We start from the raw sequence: 22,009 nt of genomic DNA on the forward strand, positions 1-22,009 counted from the left end.
TTGGCTTTTCATTCATACTAGCGAGTGGAACAACCACCCTGTGTGTTGGGGTTGTAATCTAGGAGGCGGCTGGGTAGTTGTGGTGTAATCATACTAGCACACACTCAGCACTAAAGTCATAGTTGTCATAGGAAGAGCCTGACGTTCTGTAGTTAATGACTCATGACACGCCTGGCTAATTAGCTTTTCTTGTTTTAAAGCTGTACAGTTGCTTTCTGTAACAGAAGTCTTCTTTTTTACCATCCAGCAGAACATTTCGAGTTACATACATACATTCACTTGTAAAGTCTCTGCCCTCAAAGTTGAACTCGGTTATGGATTTTTATGCTATTCCACCTTCAAGATATTTATTTTTCAGTCTTCTTAAACATACACTTGCAACCTTAACTGTACAAATTGTAAGAAATAAACTTCTAAATTAGGCTGTGACACCCGTAACACATTTTCCGTTTTGATTATTTACCCAATTAGTTGTTCGGTCTATAAGATGCCTTTCACCACTTAAATTGAACAAGTTGGATCGGTTAACATTTAATCTTTTGCAGCTCTATTCTCATTGAATGACGATGTGTAAACTCACCATTAGTAGTTTCAGGTGGATTTAAAATGTACATGAACCATCTTTACCAGCAGATTATTTGTAGTTTACTGAGCATTGTCTAGACCGGCTTAAACCTATTAGAGAGGACTTTCTCTATAGGTCATCTCTGTGATCCGTTCTCTGTCCGTGGTGTGTGGGTTTCAATAATGATGGTGCTTATTGTTACTAAAAACTCATATTAGAGGGTAGGTTATGGCAGCCTGACCGTATGATTTTTGGTGAACAGTTGGAAACTTCATGTAGTTAATATTCTTTTCTCAACCAAGAAATCTCAGCATGAAATGAAACCGAAGGCCTCGTGTTGTTCAGTTGTTGCCTCATCATTTAAGTCATTTTTGGTGACGTTTTTTCTTTCATGAACATCTTACTTTCAGGATAATGCGTAGTTTGTAAAGTCACGGGATAAGAAGTGTGTTTACAGTCTCTCCCCGGCGTGTTTTTTATCTTGACTTTTTGTTGTTCTGTTTGCGTTATTAGCAACATGAACCGTGAGGACCGGAATGTGCTCCGAATGAAAGAAAGAGAAAGGAGAAATCAAGAAATCCAGCAGGGAGGAGGAGAGGCCTTTCCAGCAAATTCACCTCTCTTTCCCGAACCCTACAAAGTGGTAAGTTTATTTACCTGTCATTCAGTGTTGACATGTAGTTGATTAGTCAATTGATTTAGAAGTTACCATGACAGGAAGAGAGAACTGAGCATGGTACACTTTTGTCATCATACCTGCGTTATTTGTGTTAAAGATTTGTTTAGCTGCAGGTTTCTGTGGCAAAGGTGGAAATTCTTTCCTTTTTCGTGTCTTTGTACACATGCGAGTGTGTGCACACATTATGTAACATGTTTGGCCTCATTCCTGCATTGCTAGTTTCTGGAAAAAATCAAACTTTTTGTTTTAATTCAATTAGTTGAAGTCAGTTCACGTTGTTGTCAAGAATTGCCTTTTCTTTTTCTACAAAGATATTCAGGATCCTGCAGATTTAGTTGTTTTGTTTATGGTTTGTTAGATGAAGGCTTAACAGGGTTAACTCAAAATGATTCATATCCATGCGGGTCATGTTGGAACAAACTCTACTGACGATGACAGTCCTTTTTTTTAATCCAGATGAACTGGCACATATTTTGAGCTGTAATTGGCTCATCTGTGTGCAACGCACGATGTAGTGGAGTTACTCATAGGTATTAAAAAACATATCGGATGATTCTCCCAACAGTTACATTAGACAATGTTATCTGCAGGGTGTTGGAGTATGGACCAACTCGGCTGAGGATACTAAAGAAGTTAAAACACCTGTCTTGGGTTAGCTGTTTGGTTGTGCAGCTGAAGAAGGTAAACATGAGATCAATCCAATCCTCCCGTGTCTTCCTTCTTTGCTCACAGAAACAAATAGATGTAGGCCAGCCAGCTCCCACCCAGCCACTATAATTGTAAAGAGGATTTGACTTTTCTAAACTGCTCTAATCTTTGCCACTAACCAGATTCTCGCAGAGGTAAGTGGCTCCTCTCCTTGCTACAGTGAGCCATCAAAGCGGCAGAGAGGAATGTGTCCTGACAGGTTGGGAATAGAAAGGGGAGCAGAGGTGAGCGATGAGTGCTGGCTGTGTGTTTTGGACCAAAACAAAGTGAAAGGTAAAAAGCTGACTTTGAAGAAGGAAAAAGTCCTTGACATTTGCACATGGGAAAAAGGCAGCTGGAGCAAATAAGCTTTATTGTGCATGTTGGCTTTTTGGTCTTCAGAAACTATAGCCCGGTTTCATGTGTGATTTGTTTTGAACGCTTGGAAAAGGCTTCATTTCAACAGTTTCTAAAGGTTAGGGTTCACCCTGAATCTGAATATACTCCTTTTAAAAAAGGCTTGTTTTTTGTGTACACTGTCACTGAAGTAACACAATAATCTTTAATCATTTAAATGATTTGTCACATCCCACACCCGACACAGCAAATCAGAGCTAGCTAAGCATTTAATAGTCTAATCTCCAGCTGGTAAAATAAACAAAGTAGAATTTGCATGTATTGCTTTGGGAACACACATTTTAGTAAACTTTGTTTCTTTGCAGTTGCATTCATAGTAACAATTTGGATGTGATGATAAAGGTTTGGATATCTGGAAAGTGCTTGAATGTTTCTCTTTATTCACCCTGTGTAGTACAAAACAGCCTACAGTTTGAGTGTCTTGCTCTCCTACAATTTGAATCTCTTCTCGGAGCCTTATGTAAGCTTCAGACTTTTTTCTCCATCTCTGTCATGCTTCACTAAGTGGAAGTTTACTGTGTTCTGCGTTAAAGGCCATGTGTGCATGCAGCTGCAGCTGTGGCTTCCCAGATGTAGACCAGCAAAGCAGTTACATTTTAACGGTGCAGAATTCACCACTTCTTACTCAGCTGCACAGAATACACTTTTTTTTTAATTTAATCTGTCAAAAGACAAACTTAGTGTTTTTTTTATGATAGAGCATATGCACAGTATAAATATATATTGTGATTATCCAAATTGTGTGTTTTGTTAATAGCGCAAAGATCTAGAAGGCCAAAAGCAAAGGACATGGTAAAAAAGATCCAGTAATGCTGTCCTTTTTACTGCAGATCTACACAGATTGAGGAGTAACAGATGAAACGATTATTCCATGGGTTGGCATCTTGCAAAGACGTCAGATAGAATTTGGAGACAGATGGCAATTAGTGTTTGGTTCTTTTGTAGTTTTACGGTTTGAAGTGATGTTGGAAAGGTTGGTTCCTGGCTAGCAGGGTAGTGCTGTCCGAGGACCGGGGACTGTTCGCAGGGCAGGAACCAAAAGCTGAACAAGGTTCCCTTTGATCAACATGGAAGTAAAGTTCCTGAGTTCTTAAACGGGGTCCTGAGAAGGTTTCTAAAAAAAGCAAGAGCTGTACAATACAACACGTTTCGATCAGTAATGCGATGTTTACAGGAACACACTCGACTGTTTGTCTTCTACAGTGTTGCAGTCAACTTTCTGTAAACGGTGAGAAGGTAGAATAAACTGTAAGGATTCAGTTGTTTTTAATTCCCTCACTTTGTTTTTCTCCAACATATACGTGCCGTCATTTTGTCCTTTTTTAAGTACTTGTATTATACAGCCGTGGAAGAAATGAAGAGACCACTTCAGCGTGATCATTTTCTCTTGTTTTATTATTTATAGTTATGTGTTTGAGTTAAATACATTTTTATTTTACTTTATTGTATTCTATAAACTACTGACAATTTTTCTCTGTGTTTGACTGAACAGACACTGGAATGGCTGCCATACATGTAGAGATCAAGATTTCAGAAACATTTGGAGTGGTCTCTTGACTTTTTTCCGGAGCTGTATACGTTATTTACAAAAGCAGAGGGTTTTTCTGTTCAACTGGAGGTTTATTTTTATCCTAATGCAGCACGTCATTAATACTCTCACTGTAACCCCACCGTAAGAAAATTGATGATGCTTCACTTCCTCAGCTACGTGTGAGGCAGGCCGTGCTGGCAGGAGGTAGTGGTGTGCATGTTATGACCAAGCTAGTTAACATTTCCTGCTACAGATAACGGCTCGTGTTTCCTCACCCTCTGTGTGAATCTGTCAAACAAAGCCGAGGTCTGAGGCTTCATGTGTCACGGCTGATTGCTACTAGGCCGGCTGGAACCTGTGGCCTCACAGTGATTGATTAACCTCTGTGTGGGGACACTAGGTCGTCTCTTATCTGTGTTCACTGATGGGTGTGGACTCTTATTTGAGCCTGGTTTGATTAAGCTGGCGGTGTGATTGGCTGATCTCTACGTTCAATCGATTATTTTCAAGTCAATTATTTTAAATGAAAAACTGATGACACGTGCTTCAGGATATAATTGGTTTCTTCCTTCTGTCAGATGTAACTCTACCTTTCATCCATGTTCTTTTTTGTTTAGTGATTTTTAAGTTTGTCTTTGTTGGAGTGATACATTTTTGATGGAAAGCAATTAACCTGAGTGTTGAACTTGTGCCCATAATGACTGTTTTCTCTGCCCCTCTCCTCTCCTGTCTACCTTTCCTCTGCTCATTGGTTCTCAATGATTTTTCTCTCTTTTTATTTTCATCTCTATGGCTGTCTTGTTTTTTTTTTCTTCTTTCGTCATCATCACACTGTCCTCTTTCCCACATCTCCCTCCCCCTTTCTCTGCTTCTCTCTTCAGTCCAGCAAGGAAGATAAACTGTCAAGCCGTATTCAGAGCATGCTGGGCAATTACGACGAGATGAAAGAGCCGATTGGTGACACACTTCCTAAGCTTGGCGGTAAACCTTCTAACAGCTCGTCTTCCTCTGAGGAGAAATCGGGCCCACCTTTGTTTGGGGGGGACCAGCGCGCCGTCGGTAGCGGTGGCAGCAGCAGCAAGTGGACTCCTGTTGGCCCCGCAGCAGGTGGATCTTCATCCCAGTCCCATAAACGCTCAGCACTTCAGAGTGGGCACGGCAGCCAGAGGGGCAGTGGCAGTAGCGGCAGCAGCAGCAGTAGCCAAAGACACGGAGGGGAGGTGCGGGAAAAGAAGTCGAGTAAACACAGCGGAGGGTCAGAGCACTCAAAGTCACACACATCAAGTCCGGCCAAGGGCTCTCTGAGCTCCTCCGGCAACAACAGCAGCTTGCGGGGCTCCCTGTCCGCCGAGCAGCATCACAGCAAAGAGCGCTACCGCTCCAAGTCCCCGCGAGACCGAGAGGCCAACTGGGACTCTCCCTCACGGGTTCACACCTCCTTCCCCACCGGACAGCACTCGAGTCAGGCCTTTCCCCCGTCTCTCATGTCCAAGCCTGGCTCCATGCTGCAGAAGCCCACAGCGTATGTGCGGCCTATGGACGGCCAGGAAACGGCAGAAACCAAAAGCTCACAGGCAGAAAACTACAGCGGACAGTCGCACAGCAGCACCATGGGAGAGATGAAGTCCAACAGCAAGGCCTCACTTTCCAAACTCAAGATCCCGTCACAACCTGTGGAGGTAAGGCTCATCTAAAAGCTTTTCAGTTCGGGGGGTTCTGTTTGTGCGTGTATCCTTTGTGTAGGATATAAATCAGGGTTCACTGTGATAGTAAATGAAACTCGAAAGAAGCTTTGATGGGTACAGGAAGGCGATTTGGTAAAATCCCTAGTAGCAGCAGTTTCAAGTAGAATATATAGACTGTATGATAGAAATGATGTAATAACTGGAATATATATTAGCTCTCAGACTGCTGCGTTGGTATGTTTGAACCTGTAGCCCCATAAATGCCTATGGAATGACTCATGTCACTTCAAATGGAAGCTGCCTCTCACCCACTGCAATGACCATCATGTTGTTGATACACGTGTTCATTGGGATGTTTCTCTCTTCAGGGATCTGGTGACGCCAACTGTGTCGATGAGATTCTGAAGGTACGTTAATAATTCAGGCGGCTCATCATGAGTATCCAGAGAAAATAACTCAGGAGTCCGTAGAAGAGCATTACTCACACCTTACCACTCATGCTCACATTTTTTCCCCGTGTGTTTTTTTTCTTCCTTTCTTTCAGGAAATGACTCAGTCGTGGCCCCCTCCGCTGACAGCCATCCACACCCCCTGCAAAACAGAGCCTTCCAAGTTTCCATTCCCCACCAAGGTCAGCATAGCACCAGTCCCAGGGTTTACGGTTTGATTCCAATGACTGTCATGATAAATAAGGCTGAAGCTTTAGTTTGTTACCAGTGCATAGTGCAAACGGACCTTATTTAAATAAATCCTAATCATAGGAACAAAAATCTACTTAAAGTAATTGTCTACAAATGCATTTTATAGCTTCATGAAAATAATTCCTATTTTCTTTTCCTTCCCTTAGGAATCTCACTCTTTTCCAAGTGGACACAGTGAGTATTACACACATTTATCATCCAAAGCCAGTGTATTTAATACAAAAACATATTTATTACACGTATGTAACATGGATGTTTACTCATGAGCTTTGTTTGTGCTTTTAGAGCGAGGTAGTTCTTCCAAGAGCTCCAGCAGCCACCAGTCCAAAGCCTGCGATGAGCAGCCCACGTAAGTGCTCCATCTTTTCCTCGCTTTGCTCTTCGTAGTTTTGCCACCATTCATTTAAACGACACAGAGTAAGATACTAAAACAAGTTAAAGTAAGAAATATTCAAGAACCTCACATGCACAGGTGGCCTCAAACTGCAGCAATTTCAATTCTGTAATACGATGGAGATTTCACTAAGTTTCCTGCCTGTCTCTCAGGATGCTGGAAGATGACCTGAAGCTCAGCAGCAGTGAAGACAGTGATGTTGAACAGGATTCTGCCAAGAACGCCTCAAGGAACACATCAGCAAGGTAAAGCACAAAGTATATTTCCTTAAATTTGAATACCGAGTTTTTGTTTTGATTGTGTCAGGGATATAGGAGGAGTTTTGAGGCCATGTTGGTTTAGTATCGGCTCACATCATACTCAAAGGTGTTTGTGATAGTATGTTCTTTAACTTAAGATATGGAGCACAAGGTGGGTAGATTTTGTATTGTTATTGTTATAATTAATCAGCTGATGTAGGAGGATGTCAAACCTTAAATCAAGGAGGCTAACGTTTGGGATTATTGCTCTTTTTGTTGGTTTTCATTTTACAGGGTTTTCTCCACAGGTGTTTTTTTTGTTAAAAGTTCACACTCATTCCTAGTCAGGCTTATTCTCAATTTTGGAAAAAAAGGTACAATATGTGCCAATTATGTTGGAAAGAATGGAACTGTTGTAGTTGTTTGTATTTGTTATTCTTAATCCTCAGCTTTAGAGGTGTTGATGTCCAGAGATTATCAGCATATTAAACACTTACCTAATGTTCACATAGAGGAAGGAGGTGATCAAAATATACAATTTTTTTAGCCCAATGCAGCCCTAAGTCTGCACTACATGACTTAAAGTTTACGGCACACCTTTCACACGCTTTGTTTTTCTGTAATGACAGCAATAACAGTGAAGGTGCTGAGCAGTCAAGGGATGACTCGAGCAGCCACAGCGGTTCAGAGAGCAGCTCGGGGTCCGACAGCGAGAGCGAGAGCAGCACGACGGACAGCGAAGCCCCCGAGCCCCAGCGACCCGCCTCTCCTGAGGTACCTGACAGTAACTCTGTACAAAATGATGCTGTATGTCTGCTCCTTGCGTTGGATTTGTTGTTGTAATGGTTCGCATTCGCTGTTCTTCCTTCTGGCCACAATACCATCTTTTCTTAATGGTTTAGTTCAGGTTTCATACTCGATCATTTCCTTTACTCAAACACGTCTTCCATCTGTGTTTTCTCTTCAGCCTGAACAACCCATGGCCAACAAGTGGCAGCTGGACAACTGGTTCAAGAAGGCCAAGCAGTTCTCCCCGGCCTCTCCCGTGGACAACAATGTTCCAACCAAGTGCAAGAAAGAGGGCCGAGATAACAACTCAGCACGCAGCTACAGCAGCCAGGGAGGGGGTTCAAAAGACTCAGCAGCACCCACCCCTAGCAGGGACCTACGGGCGGCACAGAAGGGTGCAGAGGGTGGCCGTGGGCGTCAAAAATCCCCCGCCCAGAGTGAGGGTGGCACAAATGCACGAAGGAGCATGGGTAAAAAGCAGCCCAAAAAGTCTGAGAAGCTCCCAGTTGTGGAGGTACCCAAGGGCGGTCTGAGGGTGGAGAGTGAGCCGGCGCCCGAGATCCCTCCTAATCGCCGCATAGCTGCTACCAAGGGCGTTCGCAAACCAACCATCAAAAAGGAACCAAAATCGTCCCCAAGGCCCACAGCTGCTGCCGTCACCACGACCGCAGATAAACGCAAAGCCAAGGCGCCAACAAAGACGTCCCAGAAGTCTCGTGAGTTTGTCGATACGGACTCTTCGTCGTCAGACTCCGAGGGGAACGACAGCATCCCGTCCTCGTCTCAGACGCCCAAGTACACAGAGAGTATCAGGACCCCTGTGTGTGTGTTTTCTCCAATGGAGGAAAAAGAGCTGCTGTCACCACTCAGTGACCCTGAGGAGCGCTACCCTGCCAGGCAGCCTCAGCAGCAGGTCTTACTAGTGAAGATAGGTCAGTAAAAGAACATATCGTCTTGTGATGATATCCTTTCAACTCTCTCTGCATTTGTTACTTTTTTTACTTTTCTAGGTAGAAGTGCACACCCCTGCAGCTTCTCTTTTCTTTGGACCACAATAAAGCTGACCCTTCCCTTTCCTTCCCTTTTCCTAAAGATCTCAGCTTGCTATCGAGGATCCCAGGGCGGCCCTACAAGGAGCCTGTGGAGATAAAAGTGGAGAGGGACGACTCTCTAGACAGGGACAGCAAAGACTTCAGCAAACAGAGCTCTGAGAAGAGCTCCAGCAAGGCCAAGAGGAAACACAAGGTATGAGGCGTGATGGATCAAGTCCTTTCTGTTTTCTCCGCTGTTTCATGCTAAAATATACGTCTCGCTTCAAAGAAAAGAAACAAAATGGAAGAATGTATTGCTAATGCTACCTTTTTTATTTAGAAAACAGAAATATAAAACGTATATTTTCAGTACGATTATGCACAGAACATTTTTGATCCGTATATTTTGTTAATATGTTTAAAACAGAAGCAGTGTTTTCTCTATTTTAGTGTCCTTCTAATAGAATACTGCGTTTCTTAAAATAACCTCTAAACAGATTATCATTAAAGAAAAGAAAATGCCGTCATCCGAAACAACTGATTCAATTTTGGTGGATCCAGATCTGCTTTTTTTTTATCATTGAGAAACGGAGACAGAGACTTACAGTCCGAGTGATATGTTAGGGGGTAACAGCCAGCCTGAAACCCTTAGGATGTGGTCTGTACATTGTAAGGATTCCAGTGATTTAGACTCTGTGACTCACATCCCTACAGAGACTTGCATACACCAGTAATTGTGTTCTAATTTTTTCCATCTTTGTATCTTTTAGAATGATGAAGAAGGCACCAAGCCAGAGAACAAGAGATGCAAGCTGGAGGAGAAGTCCCTGTCTCATCATAAAAACAGCAGTAAAGAGTGAGTACTGATATGCATTTACAGGAAAACCCTCTGCGCATCCGGGACACAGTAGCACTTGATTTCTTTACAGGCTTGCCATCTTTTTTCTTACACTTCACAAAATAAACCCTGAAACTCAATTTTTACTAACATCGCGGCCTTCTTAACCTTTATTATGACATCTCAACCTAGGTGTTGGTCTAAAAATGGTAATATATAATCTGTTGAGTTTAGAACTGCAGCAAAGCTGGGTTTTTTAAGTAATTAAAACAAGATTTATGTGCTACAATGACAATTCATATCCCTCCAGGTCCAAGAGGTCTTCGGAGAAGAAAGAGGAGCCAGTCCCCTCTCCCTCCATGTCGGGTCTTCAGCGAACGCCCAAGGCAGAGCACCCGAGTAGAAAGAGGACAGTCAGCCAGTCCTCTACCTCTTTGTCCAGCGGGACAGGTAGTGGAAAGGAGGGAAGCCACAGCACCAAGGGCAACTCCACCTCCAAACACAGAAAAGGAGAGGACAAGGGCCGCACACGCGATGGCAAGGTGAGTGTAACATGATCACCAGGCATGTGCTGTACGTGTTAATCGCTGGCAAGCATTGCGGATACTGGGAAGCGCAATCTTTCATCATTTTGCCAACTGTGCAACATTTCCCCTGGGGGGGGACATATAAGAAAACAACAATTGTTGTTGAGGGAAGAAGGGGTTAGAGAACATCTTCTATATAAAGCCATTATCCTTAAGAGCACAAAACATCTCTAGCTCCAGAGACACACAATCTCACCCCTTTCTCCATTTTTACCGTCCACTTCAAAGACCAAGCCCTATTTTTTTTCTACCTGAAACTTTATTCCCTCCCTCCCGCTTGCTGTCTCTGCAGGAGAAATCCTCAAAGAGCTGCGATAACCAGCTGGCTGTGCCTCCGCTCTCCACCGACGGCTCCAAGTCTCAGAGATCCAAGCTGGTTTTTGAGGACAGGTAAGAAGAGCTCTTTCCACTGTGAATAACCCCTCAGCAGGGTGTGCAGAGAGAGCTGCTGTGGGGATCTAGAGTTGCCTTTGATGCATAAAGCTGTAGGAGGTTGGGTTGAGGTCATGAATGGATGAGCCTGCATACAGAAGGGACGGCGTGCATTTCCATTTTAAAAGGCTCTCTGTTGGAATGTGTCTTTTTCATGCAGGGGAAAAGAAACAACTAGTATTGTCTCTTATTTTGGGGGTTTGATAATAATACATGAATGAGGATCTTGTTGTTTTTCTGTTATCTGTTCTGTGCCAAGAGGAAATTAATGTAGTAAACTAATCATCAAACAAGCTTTTCTATCCAGCCAGGTAATGACATTTGTTTGACCTGTTTTTAATATTTCTTTTCAGGGTCCATTCGGCTGATCACTACCTACAAGAAGCCAAGAAACTTAAACACAATGCAGATGCACTGGTGAGAGCTATGGCCTCTTTACCTACAGTATGTAATGGAGATGCCCCGCTGTAGCTTTATGCAAAGCAGGGAGAGGAGCTGGTTGCTCAACAAGTTCTAGACCGAAAACATCCTGCTGAAGTTTTGCATAGAGATGAATTCATCACATAGAAACATAGTTTACCACAGTGTCCACAATATACCACACAGAGTTTCCAGAGCCATTTTTGTCTCTGTGCTATTTGATCATAATATCCCCAAAAGAAACAAAAAACGTAATATAATACGTAATACTTTTGTTGATGGGTCACCGAAAGATGAGCAGGTGACTATTTTTAACTGCTTGTCCGGTGTCAGTTACTTACCTGAGGATTATCACATGCCTCACTCTGCTGCATGTTGTTTCCACTCTTACTCCTTGACAAATTATTTGTGTTACTCTCTTAACTTGTACATAAAGTTGAAGTGAAATCCCCAATGATGCAAACAAACACACACCCTATGCTGAGAATTAAATCATTATATCCGTTATGGAGACTTATCCCATTTCTCTATAGTGACCCTAGATCCCAGTTCATTAACCCACACTATGGTGCGTAATTGAGTTTAGCATTGCTATTTTTAGTGAAAACATCATTTTTTGTATGTATTCAGCGCCAAATCATGCACTAACCATGTCGGCTATATGTGACATGGCCACACCAAAACCATGTCAAATTAGAAGTGATGTGATTAACATTTAGACCTGCACTGTGGCTTTACCGTTTCAGAAAGGACTGCATTGACTTCTTTATGCCCACTAACCCTCAGGATGCCCCTCCAACAGAGATTTTATTGGGTGTTTTTTTTGTCCCTGTTCCCTCTTTAACAGTTGGATCGTTTTGAGAAGGCAGTGTACTATCTGGATGCCGTGGTGTCCTTCGTTGAATGTGGTAATGCTCTGGAGAAGAGCGCCCAGGAGGCAAAGTCTCCCTTCCCCATGTATGCTGAAACAGTGGAGCTTATCAAGTAAGAACATAAACATCCAAATCTTCGTCAGGCTGTTACGGAAAACTCCACCAACTGTACACATCAGAGTTGTTTTTCAGGTCTTTAGTAGCATCAGCAGCATGCGGGAATTGCTTTAGGTTTAGCCTCAGGTTGGACTGAAGACTGAAGGTGGGGGGAATTGTTTCCTACTCCTCATAACTGCCTGAGGCTCAGGTTCAAGAATACATATACTGCAACAACCATAACACACAGAAATATTCAAATGAACTGCATTTAGTTCTGTTGAATTGTGGGTATTGTAGGCGCAAGTGTTTGACAAGGAGGACTGTAATAAAAAAAAGATGCTTTACAATGATGACCCATAGGCAGTTAAAAAAGTTTCTAAATCAATATGAATATTATCGCAGAAACACTTTATATTAAATGTAACATGGACTGAAATAAAATTGTTTCTTTAAATAACTATAAAGCAGCTGATTCTACTATAAACCTAACCTTTGTTCTGTCGGTTTGTTCAGATACACTATGAAGTTAAAAAGCTACCTGGCCCCAGATGCTACTTCAGCAGACAAAAGGCTAGCTGTGCTTTGGTAAGTATGCCGCTGTTGAAGCAATCATGTTGTCCTTTTCTTAGCCTTCATCGAAAAGTCCTAGCTATTAGATTAAAAGAGACTTTGAGATCAATACGAACCCATTTCTCTTTACAGCCTACGGTGCCAGTCTCTTCTCTACCTGCGGTTATTCAAGCTGAGGAAGGACAGCGCACTAAAATACTCCAAAACACTCACAGAACACTTAAAGGTACTTTTCCTTTTTTTCTGTCCTAGCTAAAACCCAGTGTTGCTTGGGAAACCTTCCAGACCACAGGAGCACAATCTCAATTCCATGAATGTATCTTTTTTTTTCTGTCAATGTGTAACCTGCTGTGTACATAATGTTCTCCCCCCTCATTTTGTTCGACAGAATTCTCTGAGTAACACCCAGGCTCCCTCTCCTGGAATGGGAAAGTAAGTAATGTGCTCATTTTGGTTATTGGATGTTAATCATGATTAAGGAGACATCTGTGTTGATTGTGAGGGAAAAAAGGAAAGTTTTGGAATTTCACATAAAGCTTTGGAAACTATTGGAAATACTGGTGTTAGATAATCATTTCTTATTAGTTTAACATCTTATTGTGAAAAACAGTTTGAATCTCTAATCATACTGGGCAGGAATGACGTAAATACAGCTATAAGGTGTCTTTGTAACATACTTTGCCTTGTACCAAACGTTTTTCTGCTTGTTTCTATTTGCTTACGCAGCAAGGCAGCAGGCATGCCCTCTCCGGTGTCTCCCAAACTGTCGCCAGGCACGGCCGGCAGCTACTCGTCGGTCAGCAGCAGCAGCAGCGCCAGCTCGTCAGTGACCATACCTCAGCGTATCCACCAGATGGCTGCCAGCTACGTCCAGGTCACATCCAACTTCCTGTACGCCACAGAGGTCTGGGACCAGGCGGAGCAGCTATCCAAGGAGCAGAAAGGTAAACCACCTGAGAACAGACAAATGATTTTGTTCAGTGACATTTACTATCGTTGGGTTTTGAATATGAAGTAATGGTATATTAACAACAAGGAATTCTAGAACACAATATAAGGCTCTGAGCAGATGAGATTATTTGTCCAACCTTGAACAGGCCTCAAGTCACCGGCTTTTAAACTGACTCTGCCTCCTCATTTAATGTCTGAAAAGGCTTTCCACTTTATAACAATACTGCACATATTTTATTGTTATTTATCTGTGTAGTATTCTCTCATATTATACTGTATGTAGTTTTTCCGGTATATCTATTTCATGTAAATATATAGATTTTCGAATTGTTCGATTTTTTTTGGTCCCTTTCTTACAATGTATCTAAGTTGCCTGTATTTATGTATGCATCGTATACACCAAGACAAATTCCTCGTATGTGTTAACCTCTTTCGGATTCTCTCGCTACCTCTTTGTTTTCCCAGAGTTCTTTTTGGAGTTGGACAAGGTGATGGGTCCTCTGATCTTCAACACCAGCAGCATGACAGAACTGGTGCGCTACACGCGGCAGGGCCTCCACTGGCTGCGTCTGGACGCTAAGCTTATTCCTTAGCAGGGACTCCCTCCCTGTACGCTGCTTCCACACACAAAAACACCTCTGCAACATGTGCTCAAAGACACACACGCATGCCCTCAGACAGCCACACATACAATGATGTACTGTGCGGACACACACAGTCCACGTCTGGTCCTCCATGTACACACACGTGATGAACTTCTCAGACATATCTCCAACACTGTGTCCATTTTCTACACCAGCTTGCCAAAAACACTGAGCAATCCAGAACATCTCACACCGTCGACAGCGCCACACAGGGAGAAGCATCCAAACCGCAGCACAGGAACAAACAGCTTATGCTTCATATATCGGCATTCATACAATCTTTGAAGGCCATGGTTTTATCTATTCGGCACAGAATCGCTGGGTGAATTATTTGTTATGAAATCGCTTATAAATGGGGTTTGGTTTTTAGGCTACTTTTGGCTTTTTAACTTTTTATTTAACTTTGTCTCACCAAAGTACCTCCCATGAACACCAAAGGTGCTTTAAAATGAAGGTTTCTCTTTATCATTTTTGTGCCTTGTATGTGAGCAACAGGGAAACAAACAGCCACCCCTCATATCTGAATAAATAGTTATTATTTTCCCTTTAAACTTATTTTATGCATTTGAAGCATTTTGCAGTTAATGGAAGCTAGCAACATTTATGATTTTAATTGCAGTCTTTCAATTCAAAAGCAAGTCCTATAAATGCATTTTAGAGCAAAGAGGAGTGTTGGTCACAAATGAAGCATTACACGATTTTAATTTATCTTTCCTTCAGAGTCTCTAAGTGCTGAGCTTATCTTGAAAAATGCCTGAACGTTTTAAGGACGGACTGTAGGAAGAGCCACTGTGCACAGCAGATTAATACTTCTGACACGCACATATTTATAAATGTTCTCTTTATCAGTGTTTTGGATTTTAACAGTGTAAACATTTTTCCAGGATCACAATCTCCTTTAAGCCCTGCTAGAAAGTGTTGGTCAATTATTACAAACCACTGTACTCCAGTTTGATGCAAGGAGCAGCATGGCCTCTAGAGGCTGCTAGCAAGGGCTTTTAGACTCTTGACCTTAATAAAATTGGTCACCTTAATGTTCTCTCTGAGAGATTTGCTGTCTTTTGAAGCTCCAGAATACAGGTCCCTTCCATTTAAGATGTTTCTTCACATAGCTACATTGTTCATTGAGAAATCTCCTCCAGGAAGAGTCACATGTAGACAGTGTTATTCTGTTTTTGATCCCCTTTGTTTGCTCAGAGTGTATTTTTCTAAGTAACAGCAGGGAGTGTCTTAAGTATTGAAGTTCATTTCCACATATACAATGCAGTTATTTACATTACCGTTTATAAAAACTGGGCCCTTAATTTGACACAATAAAAGCAAATCCGTATGGAAGGAAAGACTTAAGAGAGGCAAACTCGTCAGTGTTGCTTTTATAGAACAAAGAGTTTTTAAATCTATCATTATATATATTTCAGAAAAGGAGTATAACGGCCAATAAAGATTTTATTTATATACCATGCAGTTCTTTTTTTTTTCTTTTCCTCTGGCCATGCAGAAGTATAACTTTTCAAATGCATTCTTTTAAAACAGGGTTCAACCAAGGGTTATGAGATGCAAAGTATTTGTAATAATGTAATGTTTCCTATTTAAATTTTATCCATACTTTTATTACACGATGGTAGATATGAAACGTGTCAGCCAGTAGGGAGACAGGAGTCACACTGTATGCCAACATTTCTGTTATTAGTTTTACATTTTCTGGTTTTCATCATGGGAAAAGTGGTAGGGTTTTTTGAATGAAGCTGTTAATGACACTTGGGTGTTTGGTAATGGTGAACGACATGAAGGACTGTCCCTTTTTTTTGTACTTGTCTTTAGACCACTTCCTTCTGAAACATGCTAGAGATGTTCAAGCCTGGGTCAAATAGTAAATAACTAGTGTTGGTTTGTTTTGCTTAAGGATGAAATCAGTTTGACAAAAGGAACCAACGGAAAGTTTCAGACTTGTGATAGTCTACACTTTGTGGCACTTTTCTTACATTTTCAGACATAAACGTGATGCATTGACATTTCATCTATCACCCTTTTCATCTCAAGACAAAATGCATAGTAGTAAATTTACAATTTGGCTCATGTTTGACCTTTTTTGGTTATGTTTTATATATATATTTTTTTCTTCACTGGCTCCCTGGTCTTTATTGTAGGAGGGGATACTGTTATTTCCTCTGGCACTTGAAAAAGAGAAAGCCAGAGGAGGTATGATTTTAATCTATGCAGGATTTTTTTACAACAACAAAAATGGATCTGTTTCTTTGGAAAATTTTAATATTTTGGCTTGGGATTTTTTTCCCCAGCTTTTTTTTCCCGCCTCAGTGAGAAACCTATTGAACTCAAGTGTCCAATGCCTTTAGCTTTTGCAATTTTGTCTACTGGTTTGGTATAAATGTGTATATAGGTCTGTTTTTATAACCAAACACCGATGGCTTGAGCCATTTTGTACTTAAAGCTGGAGGCCACTTTTCTCATAGGAATTACTCTGTGGGTTTTGCCAGCCCAGTAAATGTCTTCATACACTGGTACACTTTGTAAGTACAGGTCCGCGCCTTGTGTTCCCTACACTATCTTGTAGTCAAATGTACAAAATTTAGCATTAGAGTAATTTTTAACAGTTTGCTACTCACACTTATTTATTTTTCTGCCCCTTCGCTTAATATTTTTTTCTATTTTGCCATTTTAAGGAGTACCATTTTATGAGATAAGATGATGTAAATGTATCTGGGTTGTTCATGATGAGATTTCCTTGTAAGTAGTAATTAATATTAATTCTAACTTGAAAGAATCCAGGGTAAGATGAGTTTTTTTGACATTCACTAGAAAGATGTTAACACTTGCATGTTTCTATTTAAATACAAATGTATAAATTGTAAATATAACATTTCTTTAAGGGTGAATTTCTACTACAGTTTGACATTTTTATTGAAATTTAAAATGCTGTAAATACATTTTGTGAGATACTTTATGCACATTTTTTTTCCCTCTGGGCTTTTGTGTTCAGTCCTTCTTCCAAGCTGTTACAGAGTACATCCGAGTCTCTTAACACTGTATATCAAATTGATTTCTCACTCCTGTTTTCTTACCGCTCTTGTATACTTTGTCTTCTGCTTCACTGTCTCCCAGTATCATGGTCGCTACATAATCATTAATGTCTCTAGATCCAAGTGCGAATATTTTGTCTTCTCTGTATTTGATATGGAGGCGTCTACTTTTCATGAAGTGTATATTGTTGATCTCATGGGATGGATGGATGGTGTGTACAGTCGGTTCTGTAAAACCATGTCTGTTTCTTCCTCACGAGAGAAATGTATTTACTATGTGTCCCTTTTGAACAATTGGTCCAACATGTCTTTTGAAACAGAGGTATTTCTCTACAGGTCAAAACAGTTGTAGCAGTTTATACAGTATGTTGTATAACAACTTTTTTTTCTAAAAAGTCGTCTCTAAAGTGAGGCCAGCAGCATACACTATGTACAATAGTCTAAATTGGATTAGTTTTAAGAGAACTGATGATAGAGATACTATATATGATGGATGCAATATGATTAAAGGTACTCAATGAGTTTGATCTTCAAACTTAGGTTATGTAATTTAAGCATTCTTGTGAAGTGAGTATTAATTGTGACTAATGAGAGTCTGTCCTGAATATTCTTTGTATTTTGCCGTATTGAGAATAAAATATATATGGATATGTTTAATGGAGTGTTGCTCATTTTATGTATTATAGTAAGTAACGCTTTAGGCCTTTCATAATGTTTTTTTCAGTACCAGATTATTCATAGCAACAGGTGATGTTTTGATACATTCTTTAGGTAAAACTTAAAAGGGTAAAAAGTTACAAATTAGATATTCTGAGAAGATTGACAGAATAAACAATTTAAAGATTCCCTGTGGAGATTTCTTTTTAACAAACTTAAGCAATGTTGACTCGGCAAAACAAGCTGCTTATGCTCATGTGATCCATAGTGCCACTACAGGCCAAAACATCATTCATATATAATTTTTAAGTTTAGAATTCAGTTTGACATGGATTACGTTATTGCAATGCATTGTGTTCCATTAAAGAGTCTTTGGTTTTGTTTTACTTAACCTATGAGGTAACTACAGCAGGAGACTAAATGAGTTAAAATAAGAATTAAAATACTCTCCTCAGATATGGAAGTAGTTAGACACATATGTATTGCTAATTTGAGTTTTCTCACCGAGCTGTGTAGCAGTGTTTGAACTGAGCCCCTTTAACTGTAATGTTGACATTATTTTTATCTACTCCTGTAGTGACTTGGCTCTACACAGACCCAACAGGCTCACATCAGGCCCAGCGTGTGATTTCGTTCTTAGAGAATAAATTGCCACCAAGTGGTCATAAATTGCTACTCTCATTACAGTTGTCTGATCAATTTCAGCCAAAGTGTCATTTAATTTTCATTACATTCACTGGGAATATTGTATTTGATCGTATTAGTATTAGAAAAGTTTCCTGGATTGTACTCTCGTATTCAAAACAAAAGAAAAGCTATTCTATACATTTCAAGTCATTGCATGCTGGAGAAAATGTGTGGTAATTTTTAAAATAAACTGGATACTTTGTATTTTTGCTTTGTTGACACTTCTCCCCAAATGATCATATTATAATAGTTATGGTTTGAAAAAGAATGACGTAAATACTCTGGTATATTTCATGCTATGTGACTATCTAAAACATTCACATAATTTGACTCTGCCTTAGAATAATAGATATCTAATATAAATTAGTATAATATAAGTAAAACATATGTGTACAAAAAAGCACATGTTCCAATCTTTGTCAAATTAAATACTGACAAATAATGCCTGCTGATTGGCCTGAGTCATCCATACACGCTGAGCTTCGGTTGTTTGCCTGTTACAATAAGAAATAGATGGTGCATGAATGAAACAAAGGTATTCAAAGTAGTTTATATAGCTTTGCATTGCAGAGCCTCTTAGAAATGATTAGCTCCTTCCAATCCACATTGCGCAGCCCTGAGAACATTAACTCTTTTGTAGACTTTTGTTTTCTCCACTTTGTTCTGCGTTCTTCTCGTCAGTTTTACTTATATTGCTTGTAAATATTAACATGTTCCTTTAATCCTTTTAAATGTATTGTTCAGTGAGTTCAGTATAACAGTTTAACTTGCACTATGCAGCTTTAGCTTCTGCCTCTTTCCAGTGAACTGGAGAACATCAGAACAATGCCGAAAAATTCCCCTTTTCACTATTCCGCCATTAACACGGATGGACCAATGGGATGTCGTGTATTCCCAAATGACCCTCCTCCCGCCTCGTCTGATTGGTCATTGTGATCCTCTGTTACCTTTCATCCGCTTCTTTCCCTCTCTGCAGGGAATAAGGTAAGCTAACTGCGAGCGAAGGAAAAAGGAAAGCTCATTACCCGTTGCGACGAGGCACGTTACTACAAAAAAGTGAAATTAATCCGTTAGTTTATGTGTTGTTTCTCACCGTTATCCCCTCGAGAAGTGAAATCCCACCCGAAAAGAAACAAGGAGTACAAGTTGAAAACAGCCAAGTGATTGGAAATAAGCAGGTACGTAAAGGGGACGTTGGTAGCAGCAGGTGCATCTGGTATCGCCGTGGCTGTTCAGTTTCGGTTGTCAACTGTCAACCTGTTGCTTACTACTTCTACTAAAAATAGCTATATAGAAATCTGTCATATTCCACATAGTATAGTTTTAAAGTTCTGATGCTTTTCGCCAGTAAAATAAACGTCCTTTTTAGTGATCGAAGAGCAACGCATGAGCAAACGAATGCTGTCATTGTATTTTTGAACATCAGAATCGGAAATAATTTAATAATCCCATTGAGAAATTTGTTTTCAAACTAGTACTGATACAGAATTGTATATCCAACTTCTGCCTAACTAGGTATGAACGTTTTGTTATTTTTTACGTCTTCATTTATGTGTTGAGTGCTATAGTTTGGCTTCCTCATTGTATTTACCTATATTCGTTCACATAATGCTTATCGTTTATAATAGATAACATTTAAGTTAACTGAATGTATCTTTTCAAACCTTATATTTCAATTTTCCAGTGAAAACAATTACCATTTTGAATGATGTTACATGACTTCTAGTGGCATCCCTGTAATGGATACATAATGTAGAGACAAACATCAACCCAAACCAATGTTATGACCACATTTAATTGCCATTTTCTTACTTTCCATGTTGCACATTATCCATACAATGCCTGTTGTTTGACAGTAGTGTGACAACAACACACATTGTTTTTTCCTAACCTTATCTCCTTGCCTCAAATTGATACCTGGCCCTGAATTATGCACAGGAGAGCCTTTCTACCTAATGACTGGCCTATGTTTTATTTAAGGTGGGAACAAAAGGCGCCCGTGGCTGTGGTGGTGTTGCTTTGGGGGAAACCAGACACTGGTGTTTTGTGCTATGGTTGAAACTGAAGCACTCATGTGGTACATTGGTCAGATGGTGGGAGCAGCAGGAGCACACTGCCCTCTCTGTGCTGCTGCTGGATGCCCTGCTGCACCCATAGAGTGACCTGAAGGCTGCAAAGAGTGCCTTATTGAGACATTTGTGCAGAGTAGGTGTGCATGTATGTGTAATGCATGTGTATACACAAAGAAAGAGATAATTCATGTACCGAGGCAGAGAAACCAAAAGCATGCATCCACCTTCTGCACACAGGTTCCCACATTAACACCTGTTGATTTGAAACTCAACTAGTGTCACACTACTTGGAAAGTCATGCATGGCTGGGGGATGACAGATACTAACTCAGCTAATGAATTCATTACACAAAGCCAAAACATTGAAACATGTGCCAATGCCAATACACATTTGGTGGTAGCTGCATACGGTTGTGTGTATGGTGGCGTGAGTATAAGTGTTGTGTGTGTATGCAGGATGATTAAGGAACAAAGGATGCCGGAAACAAAAGAAGTAAATAGAAGGGCCAGGTTATAAAATAGAGTAGGGTCACAAAGCCAAGGGCCATGCATGTAAACTTATCCGGCGGGATGAAATATGACCTCTTTCTCTGCATTTACCTATGGCTATCATTCCTTCAGCCCCTCAAGTGATAAAAAATGTGTGCACAAAAAAGGAGTTATTAGATTTTTAAAAAGCAATAAGTTAGGGGTTAGAGGTTAGGAGTGGCATGTTCTGGTCGTTCATTTAATAGTGGAAAATTACTCTGGGTGTGTTTGGTTTTTACTTGGATGTTTACATTCTTTTAGTGACCTTTCTCCCAGCCCACCTCTGCAAGGATGAACGAACAGGTTTGGCTATGTGAAGCAAAAATAGTTGAGATCCAGATATGTACAGATGAACTCTGCAGCAATTAGCAACTGCATGCACACATTGAAGGAATACACACTTAAAATGTTATCAAACACCCTAACGGTGCTGTAATCAAATCGATAGCACTCTGTATGGCATCACTTTGAAATCTAGTCAAGGTGTCACAGTGAAACAATGGTTTAGAATGCGGCAGGAAGGTGTTGTGGTTAGAAATCCTTTAACAGCTTATTAGTTTCCGTTGGTCTTACCTGTGATGTTTACATTTTCCTGGAATGGAAGTAATTCCACCTCTTCCTTTGTACCTGCATAATGTGAGGCTTTCTCTGGCATTGTTGGTTTCAGGGAAATCAATGGGTTAAGGAAATAGCTGTGAATGAATCATCTTAACGGACGGGGAATACAATAGTGTGTTTTTCAACGGGGGAAATGATTGACTGAGAGTGTAATCAGATAAAAAAAAAGTAGGATTTGTGATGCTTTTGTGTATAAACCACTAACAGCTTGATTGGGATTTAAATCAACTGATGTGATCAACTATCAGAATATTTTTGTATGCATTGTTATTGAGAAAA

The 22,009-nt window shown here is 40.5% G+C and overlaps 2 protein-coding genes across 11 annotated transcripts in view; both read left to right on the forward strand.

The window, feature by feature from the left end:
* The window catches only part of aff4 (AF4/FMR2 family, member 4), a 28,390-nt gene extending 10,564 nt beyond the window's left edge, over positions 1–17,826 (forward strand). For 2 of the 9 annotated variants that reach the window (XM_063894442.1, XM_063894440.1), the window contains exons 2-21: positions 1,079–1,208; positions 4,761–5,558; positions 5,933–5,971; positions 6,109–6,195; positions 6,412–6,439; positions 6,551–6,614; positions 6,812–6,904; positions 7,528–7,672; positions 7,866–8,619; positions 8,781–8,932; positions 9,489–9,574; positions 9,867–10,098; positions 10,436–10,533; positions 10,929–10,992; positions 11,843–11,979; positions 12,480–12,551; positions 12,669–12,762; positions 12,925–12,968; positions 13,263–13,480; positions 13,953–17,826. In XM_063894442.1, the coding sequence (XP_063750512.1) occupies positions 1,083–1,208; positions 4,761–5,558; positions 5,933–5,971; positions 6,109–6,195; positions 6,412–6,439; positions 6,551–6,614; positions 6,812–6,904; positions 7,528–7,672; positions 7,866–8,619; positions 8,781–8,932; positions 9,489–9,574; positions 9,867–10,098; positions 10,436–10,533; positions 10,929–10,992; positions 11,843–11,979; positions 12,480–12,551; positions 12,669–12,762; positions 12,925–12,968; positions 13,263–13,480; positions 13,953–14,080 (3,459 nt within the window). In that variant the 5' untranslated portion in view covers positions 1,079–1,082 and the 3' untranslated portion in view covers positions 14,081–17,826. Of the gene's footprint in view, positions 1–1,078; positions 1,209–1,840; positions 1,926–4,760; positions 5,559–5,932; positions 5,972–6,108; positions 6,196–6,411; positions 6,440–6,550; positions 6,615–6,811; positions 6,905–7,527; positions 7,673–7,865; positions 8,620–8,780; positions 8,933–9,488; positions 9,575–9,866; positions 10,099–10,435; positions 10,534–10,928; positions 10,993–11,842; positions 11,980–12,479; positions 12,552–12,668; positions 12,763–12,924; positions 12,969–13,262; positions 13,481–13,952 lie in introns of those variants that run through there. The other 7 variants (XM_063894446.1, XM_063894447.1, XM_063894443.1 and 4 more) reach the window with 5 other exon arrangements.
* Positions 17,827–19,496: 1,670 nt separating this feature from the next.
* Positions 19,497–22,009, forward strand: part of shroom1 (shroom family member 1) — a 28,398-nt gene continuing 25,885 nt past the window's right edge. For both annotated transcript variants that reach the window (XM_063895174.1, XM_063895177.1), the window contains exon 1: positions 19,497–19,691. The gene's annotated coding sequence lies outside the window, so the exon portion shown is untranslated. The remainder of the gene's footprint in view (positions 19,692–22,009) is intronic.

This window comes from Eleginops maclovinus, chromosome 11 (assembly GCF_036324505.1).
Source record: "Eleginops maclovinus isolate JMC-PN-2008 ecotype Puerto Natales chromosome 11, JC_Emac_rtc_rv5, whole genome shotgun sequence".
Taxonomy (NCBI): domain Eukaryota; kingdom Metazoa; phylum Chordata; class Actinopteri; order Perciformes; family Eleginopidae; genus Eleginops; species Eleginops maclovinus.